We start from the raw sequence: 13,311 nt of genomic DNA, 5'->3' as shown, positions 1-13,311 counted from the left end.
TTGTCCTCAATTTTCCCCAGCATCAGGGTTTTTTCCCATGAGTCAGATCTTTGCATCAGGTGGCCAAAGTATTGGAGCTTCAGTTTCAGCATCAGTCCTTCCAATGAATATTCAGGGTTGATTTCCTTTAGGATTGACTGATTTAATCTTCTTGCTGTTCAAAGGACTCTCAAGAGTCTTCTCCAGCACCACAGTTCGAAAGCATCCATTTTTCAGTGCTCAGCCTTCTTTATAGACCAACTCTCACAGACATACGTGACTACTGAAAAAAACGATAGCTTTGACTATACAGACCTTTGTTGGCAAAGTGATGTCTCTGCTTTAAAACACTGTCTAGGTTTGACATAGCTATTCTTCCAGGGAGCAAGTGTCTTTTAATTTTGTGGCTGCAGTCACCGTCCGTATTGATTTTGGAGCCCTGTTCTCTTGAGGATAGGGAAGCCAAAGACTTAGACTTTGTTTTTAATGATCTAGTAGTCTAGTTAGAGAAATAAAGAATATATTTTGAAAGATAGTTAGGATTACAAAGAAGTAAAATGAAGAGCTGTAGCAATGTGAATGATATAGTTTAAACATAGGTTAAGAGCTTGAAGATGGTGATTGTGGCACAATTGAGAAACGAAAAGAAAATAGATAAATTGGACTTCATCAAAACAAAAAACTTTTGTTCAGCAAACTATACCATCAACAATGCAAAAAGACCACACACAGAATGGGAGAAAATATTTACAAGTTACATATGTAACAAGGAACTTTTATCTGGAATATATAAAGAATCCTTCTTGTTGTTGTCTAGTCGTTAGGTTGTGTCTAACTCTTTTGCAGCCCTTTGGACTGTAGCCCACCAAGCTCCTCTGTCCATGATATTTCCTAGGCAAGAATACATTGGCAGGCAGACTTCACTGAGCCATTAGGGAAGCCCCAGCCAAGATAATGTTAATGCTGCCACAGCACAGTGAAAACGCTGATGGAAGCCGACAAGTTTCTGAGAAGTAGAAACTCCTCTTTTACAGTAACAGGGGTATTCCTGTTTATTGCCATTAAGAATTAATCCAGTTCTTCTTGTTAGACTGCTCAATATATTTTCTGAATAGTTTTTTCCCCACAATTGATATGAATGATCACATTCATGAAGGACTTTCTGTATGCCCAGTCACTGATCAGAATGCTTTAAAACATATTATACAAGCCCCGTGGTAACCCTGTGAAGTTTTTCAGACAAGAAAAACAGGTATTCATACTGGAAGTAAGGATTTAATTCCAGACCTCTCTGATTCCCAGACCCATACTTTTCTCCTTTGGTCAGATTTATCAAAATATAATTTACTTTTAATAAAATCCACACTTTTGAAATTACTATTTGATGAGTTTGGACAAATGCATACAGTAGCAGTATTACTGTATGCTACAGTAATACATACTAGTAGCAGTATTACTACTAGTACAGTCAATATATGGAAACTTTCCATCACCCCCAGAGGTTCTTTCAAGTCTGTTTGTAGTCAGTCTGCTACCTCCACTCCCAGCCTTTGGTAGTCACTAATTTGTTTTGTGTTTTGGCCTTTTCCAGAACGCCACATTCTGGAATGTGGCATAATGCACAGTGGAATCGTGCATTATGTAGCCTTTGTGTCTGACTATTAGCGTAATGCTTTAAAATCTATGTTGTTGCATGTTTGAGTAGTTCATTCCTTTTTATTGCTGAGGATATTCCATCTTAAGGATATATTGCAGTTTGTTCATCTGTTCTCTTGTTGGTGGACGTTACATTGTTAACAGCTTTTAGCTATTACAAATAAAACTACTGTAAACTTCTGTGTAGAGGTCTTTATTTGGAGATACGTTTTCATTTCTCTTGGGTAACTCCCTCAGAGTGGGTTGTTAGGTTATATATTAAGTGTGTGTTTTACCTTAGTTGCCAAACCATTTTTCAGAGTGTCACTTTGGTAGTCCCACAACAATGTTTAAGAGTGTAGTTGTGCTTCATCCTTATCAGCACTTAGTGTTACTGTTTTTTATTTTAGCCATTAAAATAAATGTCTGATTGCTGCTGTTGTTGTTCAGTCACTTAGTCCTGTCTGACTTTTTGCAACCCCACGGACTGCAGGATGACAGGCTTCCCTGTCCTTCACTATCTCCCATAGTTTGTTCACATGAATGTCCATTGAGTTGGTGATGCCATCCAACCATCTCATCCTCTGTTGCCCTCATCTCCTTTTGCCCTCAGCCTTTCCCAGCATCAGGGTCTTTTCCAGTGAGTCGGCTCTTCTCCAGTGAGTGGGCTCTTCTCAGGTGACCAAAGTATTGGAGCTTCAACTTCAGCATCAATCCTTCCAGTGAATATTCAGGGTTGATTTCCTTTAGAAGTGACTGATTTGATCTTGCTGTCCAAAGGACTTCAAGAGTCTTCTCTAGCACCACAGTTGAAAAGCATCAGTTCTTTGGTGCTCATCCTTCTGTATGGTCCAGCTCTCACATCCATACATGACTGCTGGAAAAACCATAGCTTTGACTATATGGACTTTATCAGCAGTGTCTCTGCTTTTTAATGTGCTGTGTTGATCATAGCTTTTCTTCCAAGGAGATTTTTACTTCATCAAAATTAACATTTTCTTATAGTTTTTGCTTTATGTTTCCTATCTAAGAAATCTTTGCCTGACCCAAGGTCACAAAAATTTTCTTCTTGAAGTTTTATAGTCTGAGTTCTTATATTTAAGTATATTTCAGGTTAATTTTTTAATACGGTATGAGGTGAGGTTGAGATTTTCTTCTTTACATAAATGTCCAGTCATTCCAGCTCCCAGAGGCTACAGTCTTAATTGTTATACCACCTTGCCTCCCAGTGTCATCTCCCATTTTTAAGTATGGGACTCTATACAAGTCCTCTGAGTCTCCTACTGTACTTGACATGTACAGGCACACTTTGCCTTATTGTGCTTTGTAGATAACTGCTTTTTTTTTTAATTGATTTTTTTGTAGTAACTCTATGTCAAGCAAGTGTGTTAGTGTCATTTTTCCAACAGCATTTGCTCATTTTGGAAGACAGCTGTGCTCACCACTGTATCACCAATGCCATTTGCTCACTTTGTGTCACATTTTGGTAATTCTTGCAATATTTCAAGCTTTTTCATTGTTGTATTATTATGGTATTTTGTAATCAATGATCTTTGGTGTTACTACTGTAATTGTTTTGGGGTGCCACAAACCACACCCATATAAGACAGCAAATTTTATTGTTGTACTTCATTAAATTTTTTTTTTTTTAAGACAGCACATTTAATCAATAAATGTTGTAGGTGTTGTTACTGCTCTACCAACTGTCGATTCCCCTTTCTCCCTCTTCTTCTGAGACACCCATTATTGAAATTAGACCAGTTATTAACCCTGTAAGGGCCTCTCACATCTTTTAAGAGACAGGAATAGTCATACATCCTCTCACTTTAAATCAAAAGCTAGAAATGATTAAGGTTGGTGAGGAAGGCATATCAAAAGCCATCATAGGCCAAAAGCTGGGTCTCATATGTCAAGTGGTTAGCCAGCTTGTGAATGCAAAGGCAGAAGTTCTTGAAGGAAATAAAAGTGTTACTCCAGTGAACTCATAAGATAAAAAAGTGAAACAGCATTATTGCTGATGTGGAGAGTTTAGTGGTCTGGATAGAAGATCAAACCAGCCACAACATTCCCTTAAGTGAAAGCCTCATCCAGAGCCAGGTCCTAACTCTCTCCAATTCTGTGAAGGCTGAGAGAGGTAAGGACGCTGCAGAAGAAAGGTTTGACAGTAGCCAGAGATTCTTAAGGTTTAAGGAAAGATGCTGTCTCCCAAGACTTCAGAGTGCAAGGTAAAGCAGCAAATGCTCATAGAGAAGCTACAAGTTATATAGAAGACATAGCTCAGACCATGAGTGAAGTTGGCTTCATTGTACAGTAGATTTTCACTGTGGATGAAACAGCCTTATACTGAAAGAAGATACCATCTAGGACTTTCATGGCTAGAGAGGAGAAGTCAATGCCTGGCCTCAAAGCTTCAAAGGTCAGGCTGACTGTTGTTAGGGACTAACATAGCATGTGAGTTTTAAGTGGAAGCCAGTACTCATTGACTATTCTGAAAATCTTAAGAGCCCTTAAAAATTATGCCAAATCTACTATGCCTGTGTTCTATAAATGGAGCAACCTGGATGACAGTGTATCTGTTCACAATGTGGTTCAGTGAATATTTTAAACCCATTGTTGAGATCTACTGCTCAGAAAAAAATGTATTTTTCAAAATTTCCATAATTTTGCTCATCAACCTTGTATCTGGTCAGCCAAGAGTGCTGATGGAGATGTACAATGAGATTTATGTTTTCATGTCTGCTAACATAGCACCCATTCTGTAGCTCATGGATCAAGGAGTCATTTTTCATTTTCATGTCTTTTTAAGAAATACATTTCATAAGGCTGTAGTTGCCCATAGACAGTAATTCCAGTGATGGCTCTGGGTAAATTGAAAACCTTCTGGAAAGGATTTACCATTCTAGATGCCATTAAGAATATTCATGATTCATGGGAACAGATCAAAATATGAACATTGTTTTCTTTTAAGACGTAATACTATTGCACACTTCTACATGGTAGTGTAAACAACTTCTATATGCACTGTGAAGCCAAAAGATTTGTGTGACTTAACTTTATTTCAATAATCACTTTATTGCAGTGGTCTGGAACTGAACCCACTTTGCCTGAGGTGTCATAATGATTAGAGGGGATATATAGCAGCACTTAGTAAAGGGTCTGCAATATAGCAAGTCTTCAATTGCTGATAGCTTTGACTGTTACTGATAATTGTTTTTAATCTCTCATTCAGCTAACATACTAAACACTTGTTACATGTGCTGGGGAAGCGTTGGTGAACAAAGTGAATGATGTTTCTATGATGATAACATTACCTACTAATACATAAATCATAAGATATGGTATTAGTGAAGTGAAAGTTGCTGAGTCATGTCCAATTCTTTTCGACCCCATGGACTACACAGTCCATGTCCTTCTCCAGGCCAGAATACTAGAATACTGGAGTTGGTAGCCGTTCCCTTCTCCAGGGGATCTTCCCAACCCAGGGATTGAACCTGGTCTCCTGCATTGCAGGCAAATGAAGTTGAGGATGTATTTTGGTACAGGTATGGAAGCTTACAGTTGATACCCATAATATGTTAGTTTAAAAGGTGTCTTAGAAGAGAAATGGGTCAGCCTTAGAATTGTAGAGGAAAACACCAGGAGAATATCCCCAGCATCATCCAAGGAGGGAATTTTCTGAGCCAGGTCACCCATATTCCTAGGAGTTGAGGCAGCCAGCTGTTGCTAGAAGCAGGCCCCTGAGATCATTTGTCACATTTCACTTGTGATGCAGCATGAGTTTCTAGTCCACTCAATAGTTCTAATTTCTTTTTTAATAAATAGCCTTTTAAGGATTAAGTTCTTAAAATGTGGTACTTTACATAATGTGACTCCAGTTACCCAGTGAGTGAATGACTTTTGTGAGAGGTGTTGAAGGTAGAGCATGGGCTTTGGAGTTAGAAGGGAGTTTATTTTCTTCTTTTCTTTATGAGCTATAAGGAGTTGCATGAGTTACTTAATGTCTAAAATCCTCAGTTTCTCTGTGCTCTCTTTATAGCAATGTGACTAAGTGACTGGCCCTGGGACATATTATTTATCTTCAGTTATTTGCAGTGTAAACTACAGTGAATTTTACTTATGTAGGGTGTTTATTTTCAGAATCGTCTAAAAGAAATTGAACAAAATCTCTCTAAAATAATGAGACTCGACAATGAAATTAAAGCTTTGGAAAGCCGAAAGAAGCAAATGGAAAAAGATAATAGTGAACTGGAACAGAAAATGGAAAAGGTTTGTGGTGGTGGAATTTTGTTCTACTTCAGAATTTTGAGACTATTGTAATGAACCTCATTTGATCCCATTTTGTCACTCATTTCCAAACTTAGAAATCTTGATGTTTGTGGTACTTCCATGTTTATGTTAAAAGGAAGGATATTGAATAAGCTCTGGTTCATATTTTGTACCTCAGTGTGATACCTTGTTATACTTTATTTTGGTTCTACACAGGTGTTTCAAGGGTCTGATGAGCAACTAAATGATTTATATCACAATCACCAGAGAACAGTAAGGGAGAAAGAAAGGAGATTGGTAGACTGTCAGCGTGAACTGGAAAAATTAAATAAAGAATCTAGGCTTCTCAATCAAGAAAAATCAGAACTACTTGTGGAACAGGGTAGGACAGTGTTTACTTGTTTTTTTCTGTATTATAATATTATGCATTTTCTGTATGAATGATGAATCTCTAGGGAAGTATGCCATGTGAAAAAAGTCAGTCTCAAAAGATTATATATCATATGTTTCCATTTTATGTGATTAGATTAATGATTGCCAGGGTTACCCAGTAGGAGGAAGAATGGGAGGAGGGTTAGCATGATGATGGTTTTATAATTGTATTTATCTATTTATTCATTTTTGGCTGTGCTGGGTCCTCATTGCTGCACAGGCTTTTCTGTGGTTGCAGAGAGTGGGGACTACTCTCTAGTCGTGGTGCCTGGGCTTCTCATTGAGGTGGCTTCTCTTATTGTAGAGCACAGGCTCCAGGACATGTGGGCTCAATCGTTGCAGTTCCCGGGCTCTAGAGAACCGGCCCAGTAGTTGTGGCACACAGGCTTAGTTGCTCCACAGCATATGGGGGTCTTCCCAGGTCAGGGATCAAACCCATGTCTCCTGCATTGGCAGGCTGATTCTCTACCACTGAGTCACTAGGGAAGCCCTGGTTATGGTTTTAAAACAAAGAAGAGGGTTCTTGTGGTATTTGAACTGTTCAATATCTTGACTGTCATGGTGAATGTAAGAACCAACACAGCTGATAAAATCATATAAACTTATACACAGAGATAAAATTTAAACTGGGGAAATAAAAGATTGATGGATTGTATTAGTCTCATTATCCTTATTGTGATATACTATAGTTTTTCAGAATTACTAAAATAGAACATTGTTTTTCAACTCAGCAACAGTTCTGACATCCGATGTGTAGGTTTTTCCACACCGAGCAATTTTCCAGTTATCAGTGGATACCAGGTGTCCTGTAATTTCATTCATTTCTGACATTCCTGGTCCGAAATTAGCACAGACCCCACAGATTAAGGGCTCAGTCCCATGAAACTGTCCCTCAATTTACTTCAGATGCCACTCCCCAAGTCCCAGGTTGTCTAGCATCTGTACTTCTGACCAACCAGCTGTATAAATCAGAGGTTTCCACAACTCCTTTCTCAGGTTCAGTAATTTTCTATAACTCTTCCTAGAACTCAGGGAAACACTATTACCAGGTTATTAAGAATAGAGCTCAGGAACAAACAGATGGAAGAGATGCATAGGGCAAGATACGTGAGAGGGACATTGAGCTTCCATGCCTTCTCCACATGTGCAACTTGCCTAGCACCTCAATGGAAGCTCTTAGGGTGTCATTGCTTAGGGTTTTTATAAGTTGCATTACGTAGGCCTGATGGATTAAGTCACTGGCCATTGGTGATTGAACTCAGACTTCAGCCCCTCCCCAGAAATGGGAGGGGTGGATATTGAAACTTTGGATTCCCTAATCACATAGTTGGTTCCTCTGATGACCACGTCCCATCCTCCAAGGGTCACCTCATTAGAATAAACTCAGGTAAAGTTGAAAAGGGCTTACAATGAATAACCAAAGATACTCTTCTCACCCCTCTCACTGGGAAATTCTAAGAGTTTTTGGAGCTGGCTCAGATGGGAAAGCGTCTGCCTGCAATGCGGGAGACCTGGGTTCAATCCCTGGGTTGGGAAGATCTCCTGGAGAAGAAAATGGCAACCCACTCCAGTACTCTTGCCTGGAGAATCCCACAGACGGAGGAGCCTCGTAGGCTACAGTCCATGGGGTCGCAAAGAGTCAGACACGACTGAGCGACTTCACTTCACTTCACTATCAGTAACCAAGGACAAAACCAAATATGGATTTCTTACTGTATCTCAATAATATAGTTACCATTGGGAAAACTGAGCAAAGGATATGAGATCTTGTTCTATTATTTTTTTTACAATTGCATGTAATGTACAATTATTTCAATTTTTTAAAAAGAATCAACTGATAAAAGAATTACTATGATTATGTTTTTTAAAGGCCGTCTACAACTACAAGCAGATCGTCATCAGGAACATATGCAAGCTAGAGATTCATTAATTCAGTCTCTGGCAACACAGCTAGAATTGGATGGCTTTGAGCTTGGACCATTCAGTGAAAGACAGATAAAAAATTTTCACAGGCTTGTGAGAGAGAGGCAGGAAAAGGAAGCAGAAACTGCCAGCCAACTGTTGGTAAATACTGTTATTTTCTTTTGTTTGTATCACATTGTCTAGTTGAATTGTTTTAATTTTTGAGCGGATCTTATTTTGTCATATTTTTGGATTAATGTTACCCATTAAAATTAGCTATGAGGTAAAATTAAAACCTTTATGGAAACAAATTTTGTAAACTTTATAATTGTAAAAGTACAAAGGAAATACAGACCTACGTTTCTTATTTGATTTTAGGTAAAAATTCTCTTTAATTTTGAAAAAGTTTGCTCATAGTTAATAATAATCATCTCTGAATGATCATCATTACATTTTTTATGTTTTTCTGTATTTTCCTCAAATTATATTGCTTTTTCATCAAAGAAGCTTTTCCTTAGTGGTGTTTTTTGTGAAAAATTAATGCTTATGCTTCTTGCTATGTATTTAGAATGACTTCGTACGAAAAGAGGCTCTGAAACAAAAACAAATAGATGAGATAAGGGATAAGAAAACTGGACTGGGAAGAATAATTGAGCTAAAGTCAGAAATCCTAACTAAGAAGCAGAATGAGCTGAAAAATGTGAAGTACGAACTACAGCAGTTGGAAGGCTCTTCAGACAGGATTCTTGAACTGGACCAGGAGCTCACAAAAGCTGTAAGATACTCTGTGTAATCCAATAATTTTAAGGTGTAAGATATTTGGAAGTACTTTATCTTTTGCTGGTCCTAAGATTATGGCATTTTAATAAAAATGTCAACCTTGTCTATCAGTCTCCTATAAAATGAATTTATTTGACTGTCTTAATCACCCATCTCTAATCCTGAAACCTGGTGTGCTGAAAATTAGAATCATCTAAGGAAAGTTTAAAAAAAATACTTAAGCTTACATCTTAAACCTTCCAAATAAAAGTCTCTTAAGAGTGGGATGTGGAAATGTGTGTTCAAAACAGAACTGGGTGATTCTTACGAGTACCTTAGTTGAGAACTACTTGTCTCAGTTTACAAAAAGTAGTATTTTCCCGCTAGGTTCCACACACTGTAGATATTATGATTAAATATTGATTAGATATATGATTATTGCCATGCTACCACTTTTTCTGTGGTAGAAACTTTCTTAGCCCACTTCTTCCTTCCGTGAATTTCCAAAATTTCTTCTCCATTCCTAATCTGTTCCCTTCCCCCGCGTCTCTGTTAGCAAAATAAGCATCCTAAAACTTGGTAAATCCCCCCTTTAGGTCCCATCTGGATAATTTAAATGTTTCTTTTTGCTCCCAAACTTAACAGTGGCGTATATTTTTGTCAGTTTAACCCTTGATCACAATATTGCTCTGTTGTGATGGAGAGATACTGGTCAGGGACCACATCACACTCTCTGTATGCTAGGCAATGTGCAGTGAGTTACATACTTCCTTGATAAATGCTTAATTATTGACTGAAGAGTCACTGAACTGTATACTTAGGCATATTTTTCTTGATTTTGCACTAATGTTCATTTTCACTCCTGTTGGACTCTTGTAGATTTATTTACTAAGTCTCTATTCTTATAGTAAGGTAACTTTGTAAGATATTTCTTAAAAAGTTTATTCCTTCTGTTTTTCTGTTGTTGAATAAAATCAAACTAATATCTTGACCATTCTGAGGAGTAGCTGATTTCTAATTTCTGCCATCATTTTAACCCAAAACGTATAAACCTGTTCATTTGTTTGAATTATCAATAAGGAACGTGAGCTAAGCAAGGCTGAGAAAAACAGCAATGTAGAAACTCTAAAAACAGAAGTAATAAGCCTTCAAAATGAGAAAGCAGACCTAGACAGGACCCTGCGTAAACTGGACCAGGAGATGGAGCAATTAAACCATCATACAGCAACACGTACCCAGATGGAGATGCTCACCAAAGACAAAGTATGACCTTTCTTTTTATTCTAATTATACTCTCTGGTGTTTAAAACAGTTTATCTTACATTCATAATTGTTATACTATGAAGTATTTAGTTGGTATTGGCTTTATATTTTAAGGGTTAAGTGAGCTTTATGCTCTATAAAATAAACTTTCAGGCTTAAAAACTGTACTCTAATTACAAAAAGTGTACAAAAGTGTTTACACAAACACACGTGTACATTTCTATTAATTTTTATCATATATCATACAGAAATTTTGATCTTCCCAAGTGACTCAGTGGTAAAAAATCTGCCTTCCAGTGCAGGAGGCCCAAGAGACTCAGGTTCGATCCCTGGGTCAGGAAGATCCCCTGGAGAAGGGAATGGCAGTCTATTCCAGTGTTCTTCCATGGAGACTTCCATGGACAGAGGAGCCTGGCGGGCTAAAGTCCATGGGGTTGCAAAGAGTCAGACGTGCCTGAGAGACTGAGCATACACGTACAGAAGTTTTAATTTTTGTGTCATCAGACCTGTTATTCTTTCCTCGAATACTGTAAGAAATTTTCAAGAGTTCCCTGGTGGCCAAGTATTACTGGTAGTTTCACTGCCATGGTCCAGGTTCAGTCCTTGGTGAGGCAACTGAGATATCCCACAAGCTGCATAGCACAGCCAGAATTAGAAATGATTTTTTTTTTCTTTTTCTCCTTGCATTTTCAGTTTTATTTTTAAGCCTAGAGCTGTAATCAATCTAAAATTTGGTTTTATTCTTTATGTAACGTGGAGATACTGAGTTTTATTTTTAAAAGATTTTTTTTTTCCCTTTAGGCTGACAAAGATGAACAAATCAGAAAAATAAAATATAGGCATAGTGATGAATTAACTTCGTTGTTAGGATATTTTCCCAACAAAAAACAGCTTGAAGACTGGCTTCATAGTAAATCAAAAGAAATTAATCAGACCAGGGACAGACTTGCCAAGTTGAAGTAAGTAGTTATAACATTTGAAGTTGTAGTAGAAGTCTCATGTCATGCTTTCATTTTTAACTGTTTTGAAATCATTTATTGTCATGAAATGGTATGTCTTATTGACTGAATTTGATTCTCCTCTATTTTACAAATTAAGTAAAATGGCAACAGTGATTTGAGCTTCTTGTTCCTTAAAAGTTTGCAGAACTAAGAGAAAGAATTAAAATATTCCTCTGTAAAAAGTGAGACTTGAAAATACAAAACTCCTAAAAGGTAATGTGGGGACAAGTTTCATTATGTTGAAATTGGCAATGATTTCTTGGTTATGACCCCAAAAGTACAGGCAGCAAAAGCAAAGCTAGACAGATGGGACTACATCATACTTAAAAACTGCTACACAACAGAGGGCAAAGGCAATCCACGTAATGGGAGAAAACATTTGCAAATGATATATCTGTTTAGGGTTGTTGTTCAGTCACTAAGTCATGTTCAACTCTTTGTAGTCTCATGAACTGCAGCATGCCAGGGTTCCCTGTCTTTCACTATCTCCCGAACTTTGCTAAAACTCATGTCCATGGAGTTGGTGATGCCATCCAACCATCTCATCCTCTGTTGCCCCCTCTTCCTGCCCTCAGTCTTTCCCTGCGTCAGGGTCTCTTCCAGTGAGTTGCTCTTTGCATCAGGTGGCCAGAGTATTGGAGCTTCAGTTTCAGCATCAGTCCTTCCAATGAATATTCAAGGTTGATTTCCTTTAGGACTGACTGGTTTGATCTCCTTGCTCTCCAAGGGACTCTCAAGAGTTTTCTCTAGCGCCACATTTCGAACGCATCAATTCTTCAGCACTCATCCTTCTTTATGGTCCAACTCTCACACCCATACATGACTGTTGGAAAAACTATGAAATGAAATGATGAAAGTCAGTCAGTTGTGTCCGAATCTTTGCGACCCCATGGACTAGCCTGCCAGGCTCCTCTGTCCTTGGAATTCTCCAGGCAGGAATACTGGAGTGGGTAGTCATTCCCTTCTCCAGGGGATCTTCTCAACCCATGAATTAAACTTGGGTCGCCTGTGTTGCAGGAAGACTGTTTACTATCTGAGCCACCAGGGAAAAACCAGTTTTGACTGTATGGACCTTTGTTGGCAAAGTCATGTCTCTGCTTTTTAATACGTTGTCTAGGTGACCATGCCATCGTGATTATCTGGATCATTAAGACCTGTTTTTGTAGTTCTTCTGTGTATTCTAGACACCTCTTCTGCTTCTGTTAGGACCTTGCTGTTTCTGTCCTTTATTATACCCACCTTTGCCTGAAATGTTCACTTGGTATCTCTGGTTTCCTTAAAGAGATCTGTAGTTTTTCCCATTCTGTTGTTTCCTTTTATATATTGCATTGTTCACCTAAGAAGGCTTTCTTATCTCTCCTTGATACTCTCTAGAACTCTGCATTCAATTGGAAATATCTTTCCCTTTCTCCTTTGCCTTTCTTTTCTCTTTTCTCAGCTATATGTAAGGCCTCTTCAGACAACCATTTTGCTTCCTTGCATTTCTTGTTTGCATTTCTTGTTCTTTGGGATAGTTTTGGTCACCACTAGTGTTAAAATCCCATGGACGGGGGAGCCTGGTAGGCTGCAGTCCATGGGGTCACAAAGAGTCGGACACGACTGAGTGACTTCACTTTCACTTTTCACTTTCATGAATTGGAGAAGGAGATGGCAACCCACTCCAGTGTTCTTGCTTGGAGAGTCCCAGGGACGGGGGAGCCTGGTGGACTGCCTGCCGTCTACGGGGTCGCACAGAGTCGGACACGACTGAAGTGACTTAGCAGTGTTACAAACCTCCATCCATAGTTCTTCAGGGACTCTGTCCACCAGATCTAATCTCTTGAATCTATTTATCATCTCCACTGTATAATCATAAGGGATTTGATTTAGGTCATACCTGAATTGTCTAGTGGTTTCCCTGCTTTCTGAATTTTGCAGTAAGGAGTTCATGATCTGAGTCACAGTCAGCTCCAGGTCTTGTTTTTGCTGACTGTATAGAGCTTCTCCATCTTCGGCTGCAAAGGATGTAATCAATCTGATTTCGGTATTGACCATCTGGTGATGTCCATGTGTATAGTCATCTCTTATGTTGTTG

At 38.4% G+C, this 13,311-nt stretch overlaps 1 protein-coding gene across 4 annotated transcripts in view; it reads left to right on the top strand.

The window, feature by feature from the left end:
• RAD50 (RAD50 double strand break repair protein) overlaps positions 1–13,311 on the top strand; it is a 252,253-nt gene that overhangs the window by 186,232 nt on the left and 52,710 nt on the right. For all 4 annotated transcript variants that reach the window (XM_059888479.1, XM_059888481.1, XM_059888480.1 and 1 more), the window contains 6 exon segments: positions 5,752–5,880; positions 6,097–6,262; positions 8,183–8,376; positions 8,783–8,989; positions 10,054–10,236; positions 11,038–11,195. In XM_059888479.1, the coding sequence (XP_059744462.1) occupies positions 5,752–5,880; positions 6,097–6,262; positions 8,183–8,376; positions 8,783–8,989; positions 10,054–10,236; positions 11,038–11,195 (1,037 nt within the window).

The sequence above is a fragment of the Bos taurus genome, chromosome 7, assembly GCF_002263795.3.
Source record: "Bos taurus isolate L1 Dominette 01449 registration number 42190680 breed Hereford chromosome 7, ARS-UCD2.0, whole genome shotgun sequence".
In the NCBI taxonomy this organism is placed as follows: Eukaryota; Metazoa; Chordata; class Mammalia; order Artiodactyla; family Bovidae; genus Bos; species Bos taurus.
The sequence above is the reverse complement of the archived record's forward strand: the minus strand, read 5'-3'. Positions and strand labels throughout refer to the sequence as shown.